Raw genomic sequence first — 16,469 nt, forward strand, 5'->3', positions numbered from 1 at the left:
CTCAAGCTTGTGTTATGGCTGTGAAGTGTTATATGTGCCAATAATGGTCAAGGAATGTGTAACCAATGGTGAGAGACCTTGCCTTTTGTTCTAAAAACTGGTTTCATTCTCACCAGCTCAATCCCCTATTTCCTTTCCCCTGTGATATAGAAAGAAACAGAAAATATTTCAGCACTAATCAGCTTGGAGATTCTACTAGCAGCATACCTTATTATCGCAGAGGTGTGGTGTGTGCATGGAGTAGTGCATGTGCCATAGCAGCTATGGAATCAGATGCAGTTCCCCCTTTTTTTTTTTTTGGCTTCTCATAGTTTTAGACACTTCATAAAAGATTAGAAAAAAGTTCCTTTTACTTCAGAAGCTTATTAGATATTTCAAAAGCTTTTTGGAGAGATGCATTATATTTATATCCGAAGGAAAGCTGTGTATAATCGAAGATACATAATACAAGATAAATTGCATGAATATGAAACCCTTTCTTCCCTGTGTTTGTGTTGCTTGAGAATCACAGTTGAGGTCTTGAAGCTCATGAACATCCAAAACTTTTGGAATCAGGCAACTTTGCTGAATTAAGTGAAACATGTTTAGCAAGAAGAGCAAGATGGGACGGACCAGAATTTAATCAAGACCTGCTAATATACCACTCTTCACAAAAAATCGCTTCCCACAATTTTTCTTCTTTATTTGCTTCGCAAATTCCAACAAGCGTCAAGTATAACATGTCTTCACTACGTGACAGATGAAAATAGTAAAAGTCAATTACCCCTTTGAAAGAGTTGTATCTGGTCTTTTGCAGCTGTTGCAAATGACATAATCATCTGAAAACACAAAAATCATCAATTCCTTGAGCATTGAGAATAACTATCAAAACCATGATTATCCATGATAAACACACGTATGAAGTACCATCGTAAAATTCTCCTCAATAATCTAAGGTAGCCAAGAGTCAGATTTTGTATTAACGGACTACAAGAAACACAAGCGACCATTGCCCAATTGCTGATCCCACACACACACACATATATATTGTTAATCGGCACTTGTCTATCCTATGCCTAATCTAGCCTATACTAAGGAGGAGGGTCCAACTGGGTCATGGGAGAATCGACGAGAACTGAAACACCATCGGATCAAACAAGTGTACTATGCACCTGTATGGATTTAAACCACTTAAAATGACAGCCACATATAGTGGCGAGTGATGGGAGGTAAGGTTTGAACTCTTGACTTCCTACTCCACCAAGCCCAGATGGCTGTTAGTTACCGATCCCACATATCTTATTTATCATTTTTGTGGACATGCAAAACAAGCGTAGCCAAAACTTATGCATAAACCTTCTCAAAGTGCCCTAAAAAATGTTTAGGCGTTGATCTTCCCATCATAACTAGTCTTTTGCTGTCCATCAAGTGATATAGCTTTTATAGGTTTCAGTTGATAAATTAAGGAATCAGAGACCAATCACAGCTTGGATTGTAAAGAACAATTAAAGATGGGAGGTGGAAAAATTTGAAATTAGATGGTGGGAATTGAACTTGGGGAACAAATTTCAACAAGCAAAAAAAAAATTATTATTATTTTTTTGCATGTTACTAATTTAGTGTCAGTATTAATTATTGAGAAAATGATAGTGAAGATGTGATTAACAAAATGGAAGTGTAAATAATATATTTTTCTAATTATTTTGGTGTTTACTTTTGTTCCGTTAATCACTACATTGCACCGTGCAAAAAATTACCGCTGGTAATTGTAGGAGTCTCGAATCCACAAATTATTATGCTTCAGGCCCAAATCCATGCCAGGAAGTAGGTTACGCGACGCCGTTCCGGATAACGTTGACGGCAGTTCACTTAGTACAGCTGCTAGGCGTTCAAAAACGATGACAAACGTTGACTAACAGTCAATTCTGATTCTAATTTTTTAAATTTCCCCCTTATTAATACTAGTACTATAAATTAGGAATAATTAAAATAAAAAAAGATAGAGAAGAAGAGGGAAAGAAAATAAATCAGGGGACGTCAAAACCCTCTCCCTAAACCCTCTTGAAATTTCCCTCCTCTTCTCTTCTATCAGATCCTTTCTTTTCTTTTCTTTTCCATTCCTTTATTCTTCTATGAATTAGGTTGAGAACCCAAAAAATTTCCAGTAATTTTATTGACTGGATAAGAATTTGGGATACTGGGATTTCTATCTTCTTCTCTTCTTCTTTTTTTTTTTTTTTTTGCCTCCTTTTCTCCTTTGTGTTGAAGGTTGAAGAGGATTAAAAAAATGGCGTGGAGGAATGAGATTGTGATGCGTGACGTGTTTAATGCTGGGCTTGCCATCAGCAACTGTATAAGCAGAGATGTTGGCTCTCAGCTTGACCTGGAAGAAGCTCTGGAAGCTTCTAGATATGCTAGTCATCCCTATACTGCTCAACCCAGAGAGGTATTTTTACTACCATCTTTATCAGTTCTATAATTCTTATTCTTTTTTGAATTGGTTGCTTTATTTCAGGTTAGCCCACAAAAATGGTTTCTTGTATTTTTTTTTTTTTTGGGGGGGGAGGCGGGGGGGTTGGGGAGTGGTGTAAATTGTTAGGCATTTTTCCCTCAAAGGAATATAGCAAAGGAAAGTAAAAAAGATGGTTATTTGGCATAGAATGTTGGATAGACTGCGTTGTATAGTAGTTGAAGTTGTGGGCTTTTTCATGTTCTTCTTAGTGCATGGTATACGAGGAGCCAAGTATTTGAGTGCTCAGAAAATTCAAGGTAAAGAAGATTGTGAATTTGGATTTCGGGTATTCTAGAATGTATATGGTGTCCAGGTAATTTACTAGTTAAATTCTAGGAAAGCAAAGCAAAAACGTTTTACTTTTGGTTTTTGACAGTGAATCTAGTGAACATGTATATTTTGCAAGTAATTGGTAATTTTTGTTCTTTATATGTTTCTTTGATGAGTTATTATTTGAATTCTTGTTGGTGGTGGGTGAATTTAATTTTTGTGGAATTTAAAGGTGGATGGGACTTGAACTTATTATGGTTTCTGGAAAAAGTTTACTAGATATTGAAGAGCTTTACTGGCAAAAAAATTTTGTGTTTGATATGATATTTAGTTCAAAATTGGAGTTGTAAAGGTTAGTTTAATGTGAAAGAAGTTGTTGAGAGACAACTGCTTGGAGAGCTTGCTGAAATTGGTGCAAAAGTAGCTTAATTGAGTTTCCACACACGTCAAATTCAATTGATGTAGGAGAATGACCTTCATTTCTCTGCTCGTCTGTTTTGGGCCTTTTTTTACTACTCCTCTTTAGAGCCTCAATGTGGGAAAATAATCGATTCTTTAAAAGTACTTCTGAAGAAAAAATCCCATCATACTTAAATTATTGATGACATGAAGTGCTGTTGGTTTCTTTAAGTGAGTAAGGGAACTATTCGAGAATGCTCGTGTACTACTCTTAAGAATACAAGTAGGTCACCTGCTATTCCGGTGTTGAAAAGTTTCTTCCGAAATGTATTGTCATGGTTTTAGAGCATAAGATCTGGAAAGCCAAGGCATAGCATTCCACCTTTTCTTTTTTGGCTAGAGAAGCAGTACAAGGGATGCTTGTGTAGCTTGGAAGTCAAGCGAAGGCAAGATGCAAACTCTTCTTGCATCGTCAAGTACTGGACCTAAACACCTGTGAGACTGCTATTTACCAAGTCTGGATTGATATGCTGGAAAGTATGATGCAATGAGCCTGACTTTGAGCATAAACAGCCTATGAATTTGGTGTATAATAGTCAAGCAGCCATTTATATAGCTTTGAATCTGGTCTTACGTCATAGCACAAAGCATTTTGAAGTTGATTGTCATTTTGTTCAAGAGAAATTGCTAGAAAAAGTGATGAGGACATCTCATTTAAGTTCTTTAAATCAATCAGCTGATTTGTGTACTTAAGGTTCAGGTTTCAAAGAGTGAAATTCATTTGTAATACTTTAGGAGGAATTTTAAGAGAATAATTGAGGGTATTATTGTATATTACACTCATGTACTACTTCAACTAACTCTGTCCCAAATCTGCAATTAATTATCTTGCATTCATCTTTTATGCATGTCAGTATTTTGAAGCTTTAGGTGGATCTGATTGCAGCAGAAATTGGGATAGGATGTTCTTATTGTGATTTGTATTGCTTAAGCTTGCACTATTTCATTTTTTTATGTTGTTTATTCTGTACCTTTGTCTATTTTGTCATTCATCATTTGGAGAAGCATCAAATTGGTGTGCATCCTGTTGCAGTGGCCCCCTTTAGTTGAAGTTGTGGATACTTGGGAGTTGCCTCCTGTCCTCATTGAAAGATACAATGCATCTGGTGGAGAGGGAACAGCTTTATGTGGAATATTTCCAGACATACGCAGAGCATGGGCATCGGTGGATAACACGTTATTTATCTGGCGGTTTGACAAGTGGTTAGTGTTTTGCATTTGCTTGACACCTGGGCAGGTGTTTTAATTTTACGCAGTTTTACTGATTGGGTCTCTGATTTTTTGATATGGTTACTAGGGCTTTTATGTGCTCTGAACAAATTTGGTTTATCCAGTTAATTACTTCAAAGATATTATTCAGTTTGTTGGGTTTAGCATCAAGTATTACTTGTTAGCATAAGCTTTCCAAATAAATTTCTAGAAATCTTACATTTTGCAATTGGTTGAGGTTGCAAGGCTTTTGTTTTCTCTTTGATGAACTTCGGTTTTTCAAAGTTGCTGATTCATATTTACTTTTGTAAGGTAGATGCTTGGATTCAACTTACACACCATTGTTGCATGAACACGAAAATGACATTTTCTTTTAAGCTTATGATGCATTTTTTTGGTATTTCTTCCTAGATATGCATGTATCAATTTGCATAAAGATGAGATTCCCACGTGCAAAGGTGTTGGGTAGGTTTTACCTTTGTTCAACTGATACTTTAAATGGAAGGTGCTACAGTCGGGTATTGTTGTAGTGTTAGGAAATAGGACATCATTTGCTTAAGAGCATGGTTCCAAGTTGCTGTTTCCGTGCTCTGGGTAGCTAGGAATTGAGTGGTGATCCCCCAGTTTCTTTATGTTTCATCCAAGATTCCTTCCCCAACAAAATGATAGAAGCCCTCTAAATAGCTTATGCTGTGCATCCTGGTGATACACAGGTTACAATGCAATGCTTCGGCTGTATTCTGCTATTTTTACTATTGTCCAAAAGTCCAGTTTTAAAAGCATTCTTTTGTGCTCACATTTTTGAAATCTTTGCCTTTCTTTGTTGTCTATTTCCTTGATTGTAAATCCTTCTCATCCAATCATTCTTTACTCTAAACTTTTTGGTCCATTCATGCAAGCGCCTCAAGTTCAATTTGTCTGAGTAAGGTTAGAAGGTAATGCATGGCTCCTCTTGACCCAACATCAACAAATACCAGCAAGAAAGTTTGCACTCTGCTCTTTTCCCTTTTGTCAGTCATGATCATCTTCATATTCTACGTGTTTTTTTTCCTGCTGACTAGCCACAGTGACCTCTGTTGCATGCTTATTCTTGTTTCTATCTTTGTTTTTCTTTTTCTAGAAGTTCTCTTGTGGTGGGATGAGTCTACATTTATGCAGGTTGTTTGTACACCGGATTCAGATATTGTGCTGTTCCCAATTGCCCAAGGCAACTGATCGTAGCTTTTCTTAGGCTAAAAGCTGAATGAGGTGTTCTTGTTTGCTATTGACTTCTGCTTTCTTATTTACTTAGGAAAAAGATGATTCTCAACAGTTGTCCTGGAGGTGCTTTTATAAATAGCTTTTGGTTTTTTTCAAACTTTAAAAACAAAGACTTGAGTTCAGTTTTTTCCACATATCTTTAAATAACTACTTTTCTATAATCAGCTTTACAAAAGCAAAAGCAAGACAGAACTGGCTTGTTGAATTATTTGATTTTTGTTTAGGTAGTATTGCTTGATTTCTTATTCTCCGTGTGTTGGTGGCTCAGTGAATAAATTATGATTGTTTTTGCTACTCTTGCTGCTTTTCTTATTTCCTGTTAATTGCCTGTTTTCTGTTTTTTCAATAGTTGCCATCTCTGAAATGTATAAACTTCAAAGCTTTAGCCATTTTGTTTGATAATTTCTATTACTCACAAACTTATCATTTATTGCATCATGTGCTTATAGCTGTTACCTAGGGGATTCTTTGTGGTATGATTTGCCTAATGCCGTCAAATACTGGAGCTTGCCTTGATTTCTGGCAGTTTAAAAGTTTTTGAAGATCCAGAAAAATTGTTAAGCACCCTAAAGAAAAAGTTAAAAAAAAGCCCTTTAGATTTGTGATGTAATCTTCTGACTTGTAAGGGTAAAAGGTGGGTACTTGTTTTTCTAAGCAAAGCTCCCTTAGTAGATAATTTCAATTGGCATTAATCATTTGATTCTTACAATTTAGAGTCCCATCAGTTTTATCTGTTTGGTATTCCTGCTAACTTTACAAAATTGAAGTGTCTCAGAATGAAGTCAATCATCTGATTTTCACCTTATATAGTAATTCTTTTTGTATTAGTCCATTCTTTTTATGTGGAGACTGGAAAATAAGGAATTTCCTTGCTTATATTTCTTTGACATAGTATTTTCTTCTTTCTGAGCTTTTTGTTTGCATAAAACTTGATGGTCATGATTTATTTGAGCTCAATTTGATTGCACAAGATCTCCAAACAGTTGTAGCAATGAGGTGATATTGGGCAGCTATTAAACTATTGGTTTTACATTATCATCTTTTCCTTTTGCTGGTTATTCTTGCTGTCTGTTAACTTTGTTGATTTTTATATTTCTTCTGTTCTACACAGGGATGGACAATGTCCTGAATATAGTGTGGATGAACAAGCCATTTGTGCTGTTGGCTTAGCTAAAGCCAAGCCTGGCATTTTTGTTGAGGCCATCCAATATCTCCTCATATTGGCCACTCCTGCTGAGGTAGCTATTTTTCCTTCTATTTTCTGTTGTATGTGTTAAGTAGCTGTAAAGCAAATTCTTATACTATCAACGATTTTGCTCTGTGTCATAATTAAGCCTTTATCTTTCTTACTTTGTTATGTCATGTGGTTCTCTCATTCAACCTTGCCTTCTCCTGCAATCAGTTGATCCTTTTAGGTGTTTGTTGTTCTGGGAGGGGTGATGGCAGTGATCCATATGCTGAGGTTGTGCTTCAGCCGTTGCATGAGTATAGAATTCCATCTGATGGAGTGACAATGACATGTATTACTTGCACTGATTGGGGTCGAATTTTTCTTTCTGGTCGTGATGGCCATGTTTATGAGATGCAATATACCACTGGTTCCGGTTGGCAGAAACGTTGTCGTAAAGTTTGTGTAACTGCAGGTTTGGGAAGTGTCATTTCAAGGTAGTGTTTTCGTATTCTTTATTTGCTTTTTAGTTGTTTATTATAGTTGTTATGCTTTGTTGCATTGGTTTCTGGGCTTTAATATGCCTTAAAACAATTATTTTCTACTCAAAACTGAAGTTAGCTTATTAAGATTAAAACTTTTGATGATCATCAACCCTTTCTTTAGCACCCAGCTGATTTTTGTATCTGCTATGTTTTGATCTTCATGTGTTATCGTCTAGTATTCATATGGTTGTATGATTTATGGCTGCTTCGATGTTCTGCAGATGGGTTGTGCCAAATGTGTTTAAATTTGCAGCTGTTGATCCTATTGTTGAAATGGTTGCCGATAATGAGAGACATATACTCTATGGAAGGACTGAACAGATGAAAATCCAAGTTTTCTCACTGGGCCCAGGAGGGGATGGGCCACTTAAGAAGGTTGCAGAGGAGAGAAATTTGATCAGCCAGAAAGATCCATCCTATGGTGGCAGGCAGCCAACAGGGTCAAGGCTTCCTTCTCGATCAAATAAGACATCTATGGTTTCGATATCACCTTTGTCTATCTTAGAATCAAAGTCGCTTCATCTGGTCGCTGTTTTATCAGATGGAAGAAGGATGTACCTTACGACTGGGCCATCAGGTGGAAATAGCGGTTCCCTTGGAGGTTTGGGTGGTCTTGGAAGCAATCTTCAGAGACCAAGTTGTTTGAAAGTAGTTGCAACCAGGCCTTCTCCTCCTTTGGGTGTGGGTAGTGGTCTTGCGTTTGGAGCCATGGCCCTCTCTGGTAGATCTCAGAATGAAGATCTATCGCTTAAGATAGAATCAGGTCATTATTCAGCTGGAGCTCTTGTTCTTTCTGATTCATCGCCATCAACTAGTTCTTCTCTTCTAATTGTCAACAGGGATTCAAGCACACAAGCTTCATCCACTGGTTTGGTAGCTGGTGTTCGAAGCACTCGTGCACTAAGGGAGTTGGTCTCATCCCTTCCTATCGAAGGTAGAATGCTTTTTGTGGCAGACGTACTACCTCATCCAGATACAGCTGCCATTGTGCAGTCTTTATATTTACAACTAGAATTCTGTGGATTTGATGGTACGTGGGAATCCTCTGAAAAGGCATCTCGAAAGCTCTGGGCGAGAGGTGACCTTTCAACCCAACATATACTGCCAAGAAGGAGAATTGTTGTTTTCAGTACCATGGGCATGATGGAAATAGTATTTAACAGACCGGTTGACATCCTGAGAAGGTTGTTGGAGTCAAGCTCACCAAGATCACTGTTGGAGGACTTCTTCAACCGTTATGGAGCTGGGGAGGCATCTGGAATGTGTTTAATGCTGGCTGCCAGAATAGTCTGTGCTGAAACCCTCATAAGCAATATCGTTGCTGAAAAAGCAGCTGAAGCTTTTGAGGACCCAAGACTAGTTGGAATACCCCAGTTAGAAGGCAGTGGTGCATTGTCAAACACACGAACTCCAGCTGGTGGTTTTAGCATGGGACAGGTTGTTCAAGAAGCTGAGCCTGTATTTTCAGGTGCTTATGAAGGGTTGTGCCTGTGTTCATCAAGGTTACTTTTACCATTGTGGGAGCTCCCAGTATTTATTGCAAAAAGTGGCACAAGTTCTTCAGACATGGTTGTAATATGCAGACTCCCTGTTGGGGCAATGCAAGTTCTCGAAGATAAAATCCGCTCTATCGAGAAGTTTTTAAGTTCACGAAGGAATCAGAGAAGAGGGCTTTATGGTTCTGTTGCTGGTCTGGGGGATGTGACTGGTTCAATTCTGATAGGGACTGGTTCAGATATGGGTGTGGGTGATAGAAGTATGGTTCGAAATTTATTTGGTTCTTATTCTCGTAATGTTGAAACCAGTGAAGGTGGATCATCAGCTAAAAGGCAGCGACTTCCTTATACTTCTGCAGAACTAGCTGCCATGGAGGTATGTCGGAGTTCAGGAGTAGCGCTTCATTCTCTTGTTTTTACACCGTAAATGCCTTAAAAATTAACTGGACTTTGCTTCAGGTGAGATCGATGGAATGTATCAGACAGTTGCTGCTCAGATGCAGTGAAGCCCTCTTTCTTCTCCAACTTCTTTCACAGCATCATGTAACACGCCTGATTAGTAATTTTGATGCAAATACTAGGCAAGCTGTAGTTCAGTTAACATTTCATCAACTAGTTTGCGAGGAAGAGGGTGACAAACTCGCTACAAGGCTTATAGCGTCTCTGATGGAGGTAATACTTTGAGATAATTCTTCCTTGAAGCCTGACATTGATCATAGAGATTATATTCAAATACATATTTATATGCTTTGATTGGAGTGGTGCTTTCTCGGCCTGGAAAGAATCTCTCTCTTATGTTAACTTTTATTTATGTGTCCAGTATTACACTGGTCCTGATGGCAGGGGTACAGTTGATGATATTAGTGGCAGACTGCGGGATGGTTGTCCAAGCTATTTCAAAGAGTCTGATTATAAATTCTTTCTTGCTGTTGAATGTCTTGAGAGAGCTGCGGCTACTTTTGATGCAGAGGAGAGGGAAAACCTGGCTAGAGAGGCCTTCAATTACCTGAGCAAAGTTCCAGAGTCTGCAGACCTACGTACTGTGTGCAAGCGTTTTGAAGATTTGAGGTATGTAATATTCAAATACAACATCCATGTTTGTTTGGCCAATTAATGGTTTCCTACTAATTTCAAAAGAAAATATCTTGTTCGTTTTCAAAGTTGGCATAATAACCAAATGCAGGTATTATGAAGCTGTTGTTCGTTTACCTTTGCAAAAGGCACAGGCTTTGGATCCTGCTGGTGATGCTTTGAATGAGCAAAAAGATGTCAGGGATTTTGCGCTTGCCCAACGTGAGCAGTGTTATGAAATTATTGCCAGTGCTTTGCGTGCCTTAAAAGGTGATAATTCACCAAAGGAATTTGGGTCTCCAATAAAACCTGTTGCTCAATCTGCACTTGATCAAGGCTCTCGTAAAAAGTATATATCCCAGATCGTCCAACTTGGTGTCCAGTCATCTGATAGAGTTTTTCACGAGTATCTATATCGGACATTGATTGATCTAGGCTTGGAAGATGAGTTGTTGGAATACGGAGGCCCTGATTTGGTGCCTTTTTTGCAAAGTGCTGGTCGTGAACCTTCACAAGAGGTTTCTTTGTTATACTGTTTCTAAATTTTTGAGTTTGTTTAGATCATCTTTGAAATGATATATACTTCCATATCAATTTAAGTATGAGGATATAATCTTCTATTGTAAAGGTCCAGAACTTGCTCAGAATATTCAATTCTGTGTTGACGCTGATCTAATTAACATTTCGTGTAATTGTTTTCACCTAGGTTCATGCTGTTTTGGCGGTGACATCTTCTACTTCTCCACTTGGACAGTCAAGGTTGCCTATTGCACTTCATCAAGCGAAATATCTTGAGCTTCTGGCACGATATTATGTTTTGAAAAGACAGCATATTCTTGCTGCTCATGTGTTGGTAAGACTGGCCGAAAGACGCTCGACTGAGGGTGGATATGCTCCTACTCTGGAACAAAGGTCCTCTGTCCTCTGTTCTCTTATTAAGAAATATTTGGTGCTTTCTTTTGTCCTTCAATGATGGCATGGCTCTCAAACTAAAAGATAAGGGGCTGGTTTTGTTTTTGAACCTTCATCCACTCCTGATTAGGTGTTATGCAGTCTTCAAAATCTAGACTAAGTAATTGCTAACTGATTGACATTCATGATTGAAACAATGAACTCCTATACAGAAGTTTTAGTCATAGTAAATAAAAGGCCAAAGAGAGAAAAGAAGTGATATAGATTAGTTAACTAATCATTTGGATATATTCCAGTCCTGAAGTATTAAGCAAGATAAATTGATTTGATTGCCTTCAGTTACAATGCACAACTGTTTCGGCTCTTATTAATTAACATTATCATTTGATGATGTGTATGAATACCTCATTCTCTTTCTTATGGATACCTCAATTTATGAGTTTATTTTGTTGATTAATTTATTTGACTGTCTGTTTTAATACCATGGTCTTTCTTCTCCCTTTCTTTTTCCTTTCTTCCTTATATCTATCCTGAACTGGATTTGTTCTTTGACTATTGACTTTGTGACAGATCAATGTTTTACACTGATGAATTTCTTTGGGAAACAATGTTTCCCTGGATATGATATATGTAAAAGGGCTCTAGTGAAAGAATATATTCAGTTTGTGTTAGAGAAAATGTTTCCTTTTGGTTTATCCCTAGGATTCAGTTTAAAGATCAAAGGTAAACCAGGAAATACTTTAGATGTAGACCATCCAAATTCATGCATCCTCCTGCACAGAGGACACTGCTTTTGGCCCAAAGTTGTACTTTACATACAACCAGATGAGTGCAGGGAAGCAATTGCATTTAGTTTAATGTTGCTCATGGCTTATGTTTTCTATTCAATACCAATTGTTTTTCTTTGCTGCTGGACTGACCTCACTTGTTTAGAACCCAAGTTTGTACATCGTAAATCTCATGTGTTAAATTTAATTTTCATGCTGTGGTGATTCATTTCTTCTTGAATGTCTCAATACCAGGCGTCAGTACCTGAGTAATGCCGTGCTTCAGGCAAAGAGTGCCACTGAAGTTGATAATACGAGTGTTTCAGCACGAGGCTCTCTTGACAATGGACTTCTGGATTTGCTTGAAGGAAAGCTTACTGTTATTCAGTTCCAAATCAAAATCAAAGAGGAACTAGAGGCTATGGCCTCTAGATTAGAGGCTTCTCCAAGCACAGTCAACTCCGTTTCAAATGACTCACAACAAGAACAGAGCACCTCCCCCAATGCTGATTTGATCCGTACTATATCAGAAAAGGCAAAAGAGTTGTCCTTGGATTTGAAGAGCATCACTCAGCTATATAATGATTATGCTGTTCCATTTGAGCTCTGGGAGGTATATTGGACTAACCATATTTGCCCTCAACTTTGCAAACCCCCCCCCCCCCCCCCCCCCAAAAAAAACTATGATTCCACATGATGAAAGAGAGAACAAAAAGAGACTCTGCGGTGTTTGCTTTGTGACCTCATCATTCTATTTGTCTAAATAAATGTTCACTCCGTTGCTTGTACATGCATGCAGACTCACACATGGTTAGCTGAAGATAAATATGTAACTAGAATTAGAGAAGGGGTTAAGTAGGAAGTGAGATGTTGCGAGATGGAAAATGGATGCTCATAATGGTACTTTTGAACAAATTAAGAAACACTCCATCAAGATCATTGTTACCATAACAACACTGGTTTTGAAATTGTGCTCAGGTAGCAGAATCCTTTTGCATCAATGTGAAAACTATATGGATGTTTTTGTTTGTCTCTTCATTAACTTTGCTGTGCATTTTTTTTTTTTTGGGTATCCATTATATTCTTTTGACGTTACTGAGTAAAAATAAGAACCATTCTCATTTTTATTCTCGGTTGAACACAAAGGAATGGCTTTAAGGGCAACAAATATTCAGCTCATTTTTTTGGTGTGGAAAGTTGTACAGAAGCTACAGTTCCATAAAATCCTAGTCGTGTCCCTAGTCTTGTTTGCATCTTTGATTTAGTCCTAGTTGAAGTGGTTTCCCTGATGACCAGAGACTACAGTTTTAGCTAGAAATGGAAAGGGATCTATTTATTCTTTGTTTTTTCTGGAATTGTTCTTCTGCATAACATAGACCTTTTGGCCAATTCTTCCACAAGGGTACCAGTGCTTCATGTCCAATGCTTTTTTTTTTTTTACTATGTTGGTGGATCATGCCCTTTACTCCATACCTTTTTGATAATGTTCATTATCTTGGGTAAACCTCATGGTTTGCATGCTCTGGGTCATCCATTTTTAAAGTTAGTTTCTTCTTTTGCTTTGTTTCTTAAAGGCATGTCTGGAAATGCTGTACTTTGCTAGCTATTCTGGTGATGCTGATAGTAGCATCGTGAGGGAGACCTGGGCCAGACTCATTGATCAAGCTCTTTCGAAGGGTGGCATTGCCGAAGCTTGTGCAGTATTAAAGAGGGTTGGCTCCCGTCTTTATCCTGGGGATGGAGCAGTCTTACCATTAGACACATTGTGTCTACAGCTTGAGAAGGCTGCTTTGGTATGGGGTTCCCCCAATTTAGCTTTTTCTCCAGCTTTTCTTTGACTTTCTTTTTTCAACTTCTTCTTACGAACTGATTTATGAAGTTTCCTATTATTTTTATCTTTGTGGAACAAGTACATTTTCCTGCCAACTTTGACATTTTAATTTGTCACAAGTGTGTTGCGATCATAATTTTGAAATTTTTGTAGGAGCGAGTGGTTTCAGGGGTTGAATCTGTTGGAGATGAAGATATTGCAAGAGCTCTATTAGCTGCTTGCAAAGGTGCAGTAGAACCTGTATTGAATACTTATGAACAATTGTTATCAAATGGAGCAATTTTACCATCTCCAAATTTGAGGTTACGCCTTCTTCGCTCGGTGCTCGTGGTGCTTAGAGAGTGGGCAATGTCCGTTTTTGCACATAGGATGAGTACAAGTGCTACTGGAGCTTCTTTAATCCTTGGTGGAACATTTTCCTTTGGGCAAACCACAACCATTAACCAAGGGGTTCGTGATAAGATTAGTAGTGCCGCTAACAGGTAAGCTCCTCGTCTTTATTTTAATTAATTAGGCTTAAATCCCATCTCAATATAACAGAATTCTGAGGTGCAAACTCTGATACATTACAATTTTGTATTTTTTTTAATTGAAAATCGCTATTAGAATTTTTCCAAGGTGTCGATGTGGAAATCCTTTTAACATGTACATTGTACCATTGTGATGGAGAGTATGACGTTCTTTTGGAGATAACATTTAATTTGAAGCTATTAACTTTTGCTAACAATAGGAAGTCCTAAAATTGTGAGAAAAGTTTATTAAGGTGTCTTCGGATCGTGGCAAACGCTTAATGCTGGTCCTGTATCTGTGCTAGAATCTATTGGATTTACAGTTGGTATTCTGTTTTGGCATGTAATATACCAAGGTAGCTGTAAAATTCTGATTTCCACGACAGTGGGCTTCTGAGGTCTTTATACCGGGATCCCGAACAAGTTTCCATGCTAAAAGAATCTACCATACAGCTACCCCAATGTACTATAGTGGCTATGGTATTCCAATTTTCAATCTGGTAGACTTCTAACATGTTAACAGCAGTTATTCAGCATGTTGACTTTACTCTCTCTCTCTCTCTCTCTCTCGTATATCACTTGTTTTTAGAGTTGTCGCGTGTTTTGACTCTAAATTCAATTTGCTTGACATGGTAAACTCTCACACCACCTTTGTTTAACTATAAAGTCTATTGGGTTAATTACTTCATATGAAAAACTCTATTCTCAGTTGTTTTCACCCTACACTTATTGTGTTGTAAACATTAGTCAATATAATGTGCAAATATTTGATCTGGTTTAGTTCTGCACTATTATTGGGTTGATATTTGCAAGTTCGATGGGCGGAAGGGTCTCTTGTCTTATCTACCTGATTACTTAGCTCATTGAATTCCAGTATATCAAATCTGATAGTGACACACTCTATTTACAGGTACTTGACTGAGGTCAGGAGACTGCCACTGCCACAGAGTCAAACTGAAGCAGTCTCTCGAGGTTTCCGAGAGCTTGAAGAATCACTGCAAAGTCATTTTCCATTTGACCGTTTTTGATATTCCCTCTAATTTAAGTTTGTTAGTATTTAACATTTCTTGTTTCTTTGCATTGTGTTAAGAATCAACACATCTTTTCCAATGATCTGACCTATTAATGTGATCTTCCACCTCATTCATCATGGCGTTGCTTATGGAATTTCACTCTTATTTGCAACCATCATTTGGCTGCTTAAATGTTCGAGGCAGGGCCTGTGGAGCTGAATATTCTTCTTGTATTGAGTGTTGCTAAGCTTAGACGTAGCTCACGACTAATAATATTTCAGCACGTTGTAGAGAATGGAGATGAATCCAGTTAAACACTTGGGGTACTTGCAGGGCTCACCAGACCAACTTTGGTCTGATCTTCATCAGTGATGTTTTGAGTAATAGGGATTGAATCAATCAAGGCAGGTGAGGCTGGGAAGTAATTCAGAGTATTTGTAAATGAATAATTTCAATATGTATAAGAGAAATTTGCCGGCCCTTTTTAGGCCATCATGGGTTTGTAATAAACTAACATCGAAGCATCTTCAAGGGACCTGAATTAGTAGTTTGGAAGGTACAGGATAAACTAGGGTAGGTAACGTAAATTGCATTCAATATTTCGGGTACAGTTGCTACAAATGGATGCAGATATGTCACCTGTGAAATTAAAGGTGAGGAAGAAAAGGTAATTTTTTTTTTTTTTAGTATATAGAGAATGTATACACAAGCAAAATTTGGTAGTCGAATTTAAATTGAAAGAATGTGGTCTAGTCTAAGATTCATCAATATAGGAAAGATTAAATTTTAGAAAGAAAAGTGAAGAAAAAAATTTTTTTTTTGCAAGAAGTTTCTTGAAGAATAGTGCCCGATTGTTCCTTCCCGAATGAAGGGAAAAAAAAATGGAAAACTCACGTCTTTTGTAATAAGTTGGTGCTTGTACTTCATTGATTATGGATTATCAGTAACAATTATTTTTAATGGTGTAACATTTTTTGAATAGAGTATAATTCTACGTGAATTAGTTATAAAATTTCACAATAAAGATGCAATTATTATGTATGGATTCACATGAATAGTAATAAAATATTAAACTTTTATTGTAAGAATGAGCAGCTGACTTCTTTGAATCAGTTGAATCCCCTATAAAATTCATAGTTCATTTATTTAGAATTAAAAATGTTAAAAAATATATTACATGGTCCAGGGATGGTTGTCCTGCGTCCGTTAACTAGAGGAGGGCATATTTGAAGTATAATTTTATATAAATTATCTGTAAAATTTTACAATGAAGACATAATTATTACGTATGAGATCCACATGAATAGTAATAGGACATTAAACTTCTATTGTAAGAATGAACAGCTGGTTTCTGTTAAAAATATATTACATGGTTTCAGGGGTGGCTGTCCCGTGCCGGTTAACTAGATGAGGGCATGACTGGAACTGTCAGACAGCAAGGTTTGATGCTTCCATATCAGGAAATTCT

General features: G+C 37.4%; 1 protein-coding gene across 1 annotated transcript; it reads left to right on the top strand.

The window, feature by feature from the left end:
* The first annotated feature begins 1,977 nt into the window (after window positions 1-1,977).
* Window positions 1,978-15,138, top strand: LOC113739842 (nuclear pore complex protein NUP155). Its single transcript, XM_027267201.2, has 13 exons — window positions 1,978-2,425; window positions 4,254-4,423; window positions 6,801-6,927; window positions 7,092-7,354; window positions 7,624-9,274; window positions 9,358-9,570; window positions 9,719-9,966; window positions 10,082-10,487; window positions 10,676-10,881; window positions 11,904-12,261; window positions 13,223-13,441; window positions 13,633-13,961; window positions 14,899-15,138. Exons 1-13 carry the CDS (start codon window positions 2,267-2,269, stop codon window positions 15,014-15,016), a joined length of 4,467 nt encoding a protein of 1,488 aa, XP_027123002.1. The 5' UTR covers window positions 1,978-2,266; the 3' UTR covers window positions 15,017-15,138.
* Window positions 15,139-16,469: the final 1,331 nt, after the last annotated feature.

The sequence above is a fragment of the Coffea arabica genome, chromosome 4e (assembly GCF_036785885.1).
Source record: "Coffea arabica cultivar ET-39 chromosome 4e, Coffea Arabica ET-39 HiFi, whole genome shotgun sequence".
NCBI classification, from domain to species: Eukaryota; Viridiplantae; Streptophyta; class Magnoliopsida; order Gentianales; family Rubiaceae; genus Coffea; species Coffea arabica.